General features: G+C 35.3%; 1 protein-coding gene across 1 annotated transcript; it reads left to right on the forward strand.

The window, feature by feature from the left end:
* The first annotated feature begins 4,947 nt into the window (after window positions 1–4,947).
* LOC132285247 (peroxidase 41-like) lies at window positions 4,948–6,292 on the forward strand. Its single transcript, XM_059787417.1, has one exon. The coding sequence runs from the start codon at window positions 5,109–5,111 to the stop codon at window positions 6,093–6,095; it is 987 nt and encodes a 328-aa protein (XP_059643400.1). The 5' UTR covers window positions 4,948–5,108; the 3' UTR covers window positions 6,096–6,292.
* The last annotated feature ends 889 nt before the right edge of the window (window positions 6,293–7,181 follow it).

Raw genomic sequence — 7,181 nt, forward strand, 5'->3', positions numbered from 1 at the left:
CTAGGGAGTCCTAGAGCCGGCTCTAGGCTGGAAAAGAGCCTGCTCCAAATTCTGGAGCAGGCTCCCTTGGTATTTTTGATTTATTTTACGTTTTTTTTTTTAATTTTCTACATACTATGTTCACTGTTGGAGCATGGAGACTGTTTGAATGAATTTGGAACTTTACAGAGGGATCAAGGAATGAATTTTGAGTGTTAGTAAGACCCTAAATTGAGTAAAGTTTAATTCTAAGTTGTCGGGACAAACAGTGTAAAAATTAAGGCACTTAACAAATGGAATTGAATTAATTGTTGAATTAAAATTCAGCAATTTGATGGAACATAATGTGTTTATAAAACTTGTTTTAGAATACATTCAAGTGCATGATAAGGTCATTTAATTATTAATTTTGATCTATGCATGCTTAGGAGGCTAGTTGCGGAATTATTAAATTGTTTACTGCAACTATATGGCTAATGCTTGGATTTAAACTGCTGAAATATTTAAACAATCTTCTGAATTGTTTTAGCAATTTATTGGTTAATAATAGGATTATTTAACCTATTCACATGCATGATGGAGTCCCTGACATATTAAATTTGGTCTATGCATGCTCTGGATGTTAGTTGTTGATTTGTTAAAATCGTCTCCTGCAACTATATGGTTAAATGCTTGGATTTAAATTGCTGAAGCTTTAAATAGTTTTCTGCAATTGTTTGGATGGTAGTTTTTGGTCTGTAAATTATTAAACTGTCATATATGTTGTAATTTACATGGATATGGAGGATGGTATGTACCGGTATGGGATGGTGACATACTAGGGACGGTTTAGCTCAAAACGCATAAACCTAACCTAATGGATTAATGGAATGGATTGAAAGATATCGAATCCTAATTGTGGCTAAGTCAGATCAGCTGTAACCAAGTTTGATGACTTCCTGGATTAACGGATGGTAGTTAAGTCATATCAACTGAATAAGTGGAGTGACTAACTAGTTGGTTTATTGTAGGTCAGTTTAATAAATAGTTGAACTGCTTACCCTGGATTTGGACGGACTTTATATATATGTTTATGGTACCACGAGTTGAGCTTGAGTCTCAGACTCGTTGGTTAGGGTGCGTATATGCAGTGGATGCGTAGCTAGTTATAATAGGTTGAGGTGTACCATGTTAGGTCTAGGTACTCATGCCCACCTTTGGGTGCGTATTCGCATGTTGCCTTCTATTCAGGTTGAGACCCCTATTATAGACTAGTGAATGTCCCTTAGTGCGGATATATATGTATGGACTAGATAGATATTGTGAGGTGTCTACGGTGTATCTGCGTATCGGGTCATTGTATGGATTGCAGTTAGATTAGAACTTGCTCGTGGGTCTGACCCACTCCTTTATTATTCTTTTCAGGGACAGGACGGTTCCAGCTTTAGAGCTTGATCGTGCTTGTCGAGGACAGTCTCACCTTCATCTGATTACGTAGAACTTCTCTCGATATTTCTAGCATTATCTATTTTCAGTTTTCAGTTTCAGTTGAACTTTTGGTTAGAGGTCCATCAGTGGATTCCCAAGTTGTAACCTTGAAGTTTTGGAGGATTGGAGTTTCATTTTTCAGTTGTCCATGGAGGATTTTATAATTAATGTTTCTTTCAGTTTTATTCCATCACTTTTGTTTCATTTTGTCATCTGTGTTCGCTTTAAAATACTTTAATTATTTGATATTCCCTCGGGTTTGGGCCTGGGCCTGATCAACCCGTGTCTCAGATCCGAGGGGTATCACAACCACTGCCTTAGGTTAAAGCTCCTATTAATGTTCTTTATATATGAGAGACACACACGCACACACACACACACACACACACACACACACACACATATATATATAATTTGTAATTTTATCAAATCCGACTTCAACATCATTAGCTAGCAGTTGCGTGGAGGTTGGACTGAAATCAAATACTACATATAAAATAAATATACTATACATATATAGACCCAGATTGTAATTTTAGATTGCTTATGTTGCACTAGCAAGTGGAGTGATGGTGGTGCTACAATGGATTCTAGTCGGATAATTTGGTTGAGAAAATAAAAGGCTTTGGTTGGTTTGTTAAGGGCATTTTGAACTCACCAGTGACATCAGAGCTCAAATAATCAAATTTTCTCCACCGTAAATGTGATTGTTTTAGGGCTGGAGGTACTTTGTCAGAAAAGCAACCGAAGCTCTGTTTTGAAGCTCGTCGGTCTTTGGTTTGATGGAGCGTTAGACACTCGTTGGTTCCCCTGTTTTTCCCTCTGCCAAATCAGTCTCGCACCGTTGCCGGACTGGTGCACGCACCTTCGTCGGCGATCTGTACAATCAATCAAGTTATACATCTCCAAATTTGTTGTCGTAGTTTCTGATTGCCGGAATAGTTCTTGCTAAACTGTAAGTTTAGTCTCCCCGGTTCAGTCCGTGCTCACCGGCTCAGTTTGCGTCTCGCTAGGCACGATAGTTCTTACTTCATGCCGTTTCGTGCTCGCAGTTCAGATCCTTGTCAAAACAACTCTCTACTCCTAATCATCGTTCAAATCCGCTCACATATATATATATATATATATATATATATATATATATATATATATATAATTTGTAATTTTATAAAAAAAATTAGGGATTTGGTGGATCTAAATGAAGCTCGCCGGTGGAGAAGATAGTTGATTTGGATGGAAGATGGTTTTGAGTTTATGATGGTATGAAGTTTGTATTAAATGTGATTAAAAAATTAGGGACAAACGTGTATTTTCACACATTTTTAACGGAGACAGTAACGGAAAAGCGAAATTGGACCTAACTGATAGTTATTTTCGAAAGATATTTTAGACTGATATTTGGCTAAACTACTGGAAGTGTCTGTGAAATTATCCCTATAAATTAATTTATGTTTTTATATCCGTCCACTTTTAGGGGGAATTGAGGAGAGAAATAAGGTATAAATGCCAATAAATTTATAATTTATAATTTATACCTTTTCAAAATTTTTGAAATAAATATCAACCTTATATAATTTTATATAAAATGGTGTATTGATAAAAATAATATAAGAATTCTCTTTCCCTTCCTTCCAACCAAATAAGAAAAAAGTATCACTTCATTCATCTTTTCTACTATTCATTATATTCAACCAAACATTAAATTGAAAAGACACCCTCCATTCCACAGGGATATCTCATCCATCCCTCCCCCTATTTTTTCTATCTATTTTTTCATCCCTCCAACCAAACGAATCATAAAGGTGTATTTGGTTGGAATGAAGGATTGGGGAGAAATGGATGAGAGGAGGGATAAAATAATTTGTTCGTGTTTGGTTGGAGGAAAGGGAAGATAGGGAGGAAACAAGGAGGGAAAAGCATCCCTCATTCATTTGTGTTTTCCTATCCACTCGAAATTGGTAGGAAAATGAGAGAGAAAGAAGGTTAAAGCTACAAATATATCATTTACATTTTTTACCTGCAAAATAGTTTATTTGTTAAGCTTTATTACATTAACGAGGGTAAATTGGTAAAAATAATATAAAAACTCTATTTCTCTTCCTTTCAAATATATATATATATATATACATACATATCACGCATATATTCTTTCTCCTATCTATTCCATCTAACCAAACAAAAAAAAAGTGAGACACCGTCACTAGGATGCCTCATCTATCCCTCCCCCTCTCCCTGCCATCCATTTTTCGGTCTCTCCAACCAAACGGAGCATAAAGAAGTGCAGTGTGGGACTGGTTTGATATTATTATATTTTTTTTATTTAAAAAATAAATTTAAAATGATAGATTTTATATCCCGCTATATGTCTATTTAAATCAATCATATATTATAAATGACTTTTTGTATTTTATTTTTTTATATAGTTTATTTCTTTTTTTTTTTTTTCCCCTTTCCTTTTTATTTTGAGTTTTTAGATTTTTGTTATTTATAATTTTTATTTATTTTTTATCTATTCTTTTTATTATCTCTTTTGGTTTCGTTTTGGATGAAATTTAATAGAAAGTGAACGAATTGTAAACATATTTATATTTTAAGAGTTTGGATAGCAAGGAAGAAAAAATTTGAAAAAAAATAATTTATTATTGAGACTGAGCTTTACAAATTAAAGATTTTCCTGCAAAAAAAGAATTAACTTTCTAGAACGGTGCCATTTCAATTAATCTCTCTAAAGTAAAACTGGCTTATGCATAATTTTTTAAATTAATGGTATTCTGGTTCATATTTCTCTTTTTATTGTTTTAGGCAATTTTTTTTTAAATTTTCATATCACCTTTTATTTTATTTTATTGTTTTGAAGAAGGCCAAAGAAACTTTTATTGATCAAGACAACTTTTGAAAACAATATATATATATATATATATATATATATATATATATATATATATATAATTACACACCAAAAGAAATTTAATCGAATTTTGCAATTATGAACATGCAGGTGGTGTTACTTGAGTGATTATGTTACTTCCCGTGTTCAAGTCTTGCACTTTTTCCCTCCTCTCTCACCACTAACTCCTAACATTCTTGTCAAGAAAAAAAATAAATAAATAAAATAGGTCAAATACAATATTAAGTGTGTCTATGCATTAGTTTGAACTCTAAAAATAAATAATTTAATTAAATAGGCAGGACTCTCACTAAATAATTGTACTTTTTTTCTTCTTAAAAAAAAATCATTAATAAAACGATCAACATAAACAATCAACTATTAAAAAAGTAAATAATTGTGTCTATGATTTTGTTATTTATTTATATATATACTCCCATTACAATTAGGTTCGTACGTGTTGTGCTTACTAAAACAAATGAATCAAAGCAGTACTTCCCAAAGGACCAGCGCATTTGGCGCTCAACCCAAAACCTCCACCATCCCTTTGCATGCACAAAAAAAAACAACCCATGCCTCCCTTTCTCAATATAAGCCAACCTTCTCCTAAAACCCCTCACCTCCACAACACTCCTTTTTTTCTCAAGCGACTCTTTATATAATTTTAATCAAACCTAATATTTGCTTCCTCCACACTCTCCTGATCAACTTTGGTTGTGGGGAAGCAGGTGTCTCTCTCACACCTCCTTCCTCCTCATTCTCGATCTCTCCGGCCATGGCTTCCAACTTATTTCTCATTCTTGTGCTCGCATCACTCTCATCTTTAGCTCATTCCCAGACCCCCCTCTCCGTCGATTACTACGCCAAAACATGTCCCAGGCTCGACCAAATCATACAAGAAACTGTCACCAACAAGCAGACGACTAACCCCGTCACCGCCGCCGCAACCCTCCGCATTTTCTTCCATGACTGCATGGTCGACGGCTGTGACGCCTCCGTCCTGATCGGCTCCGTACCCAATGGCAAGGCCGAAAAAGAGAACGATATGAACGAGTCCCTGGCCGGGGACGGCTTTGACGTGGTGACCCGCGCCAAGACCGCCCTCGAGCTCGCCTGCCCCGGCGTCGTCTCCTGCGCAGACATACTCGCTCTCACCACCCGTAACCTTGTCAAAATGGTCGGGGGACCGTTCTACAACGTGTCACTAGGGCGAAAGGACGGCCTAGTCTCCGATGCTAAGCGTGTCGATGGAAACCTAGCTAGGGCAAACTTCTCGATGGACACCATGATCAAGCAATTCGAAGGTAAAGGGTTGAACGTTGAGGATATGGTGGCGTCGACCGGCGGGGGACACACCATCGGCTTCTCTCACTGCAAGGAATTCAGCGACAGGATCTTTAACTTCAGCAAGACCGCGGATATCGATCCAGCTCTTGATCCTGCATATGCTGCGAGATTGAAACAGCTGTGTGCTAACTACCAGAAAGATGGGACCATTGCAGCTTTCAATGATGTGAAGACACCGGGACAATTCGACAACATGTTCTTCAAGAACTTGTTCAAGGGATGGGGGCTCTTGGCGTCCGACCATTTACTGATTGCTGATCCCAGGACAAAGCCATTATGCGAAAAGTTCGCCAAAAGTGAGACTGAATTCTTCCAGGCATTTGCTAAGGCAATGGTGAAGATTAGTATGATTGGAATCAAGACAGGAAATGATGGGGAAATAAGGCACAGATGCGATAAGTTCAACACCAAGTAATTAAGTGACAATATGGATGTGATAAGGAGGGAATGAGAAGTTTTATTTTATTTTTTATTTTTTGATTTGCTTGAAATTGTTTTTCAACCATCTGATTGGAGGTGGGAGATGACATGATCGATGTATTGAGGTTGATAAATAGTCATCATGATTATATAGTATTAATGCATCAATATTATTCGTATTATGGTTTAAAATAGTGTCCTCTCTTTTTTTTTTTTTTTCGGATTTAATGGTACCCTTTGTTACAATAAAACGTCCGGATCGGCAATGGTCGATGCTGTTTTTTACATTGACTATTGATAGTCATTATGGTTACTTGCGAGATAAATAATAAATTAAAACCAAACAAATTTTAATAATTTCATATATGTTGGAATCAAACTGGGTAGCCGTCGTATTTAATCGAACGGGGGACCCGATATGTTGGAATCAAACTGGTAATCCAACTGGGGACGTGAACCGAACTTAAATGAACCAAACGTATTCATCGGAATTTGGTTCAATTGAATTTTACGGTTTTTGGGTTTTCATATTTCTATAGAGACCAAGTAAATAATGACACATGTTTCAAATTTAAAATATTATTAAATAGACATTATAGTGGATTCAGCCGATCTTTAATCTAGTTTTTATTTCTCTCTACTGCTAACGAAAATCTAGCGTATTTTTTGGGATTACATAGTATAAATATTTCGATAGAAATAAAAATTCATATTACAGAGATTGATTTTCTATGGTTTTAGACTTCCAATAATATGTTAATAAGATTGATCCTTATATAATTTATTCAAAAGTCAAGAGAGATCAATATAATTTACTCTTACTTTTTTTTTTTATAATATTAAAATTGCATTCATGCAATGGAATATGCATTTTTTGAAATAATAATAAAAAAAATATATGCATTTAAGTTATTGCGTAAGACTTTCTATCCATTTATATATAAAACTAAAAGTTTGGATTATTTTGTTATCCACAGGGCTCATCATCATCCTCATCTGGTAATTTTTTTCTTTGTCAATGTGTGTCTTTCACTTAATCGACCCAAATATGTGATGTTTCTTTAGTTTTAGTTATTCTTAT

The sequence above is a fragment of the Cornus florida genome, unplaced genomic scaffold (genome assembly GCF_030987335.1).
Source record: "Cornus florida cultivar Cherokee Brave unplaced genomic scaffold, ASM3098733v1 CherokeeBrave_3.0.0_Hap2_Chr11, whole genome shotgun sequence".
Lineage (NCBI taxonomy): Eukaryota > Viridiplantae > Streptophyta > Magnoliopsida > Cornales > Cornaceae > Cornus > Cornus florida.

Excerpts from the sequence above, each read along its gene's own strand:
- LOC132285247 (XM_059787417.1), top strand. The coding sequence starts at position 5,109 with ATGGCTTCCAACTTATTTCTCATTCTTGTGCTCGCATCACTCTCATCT.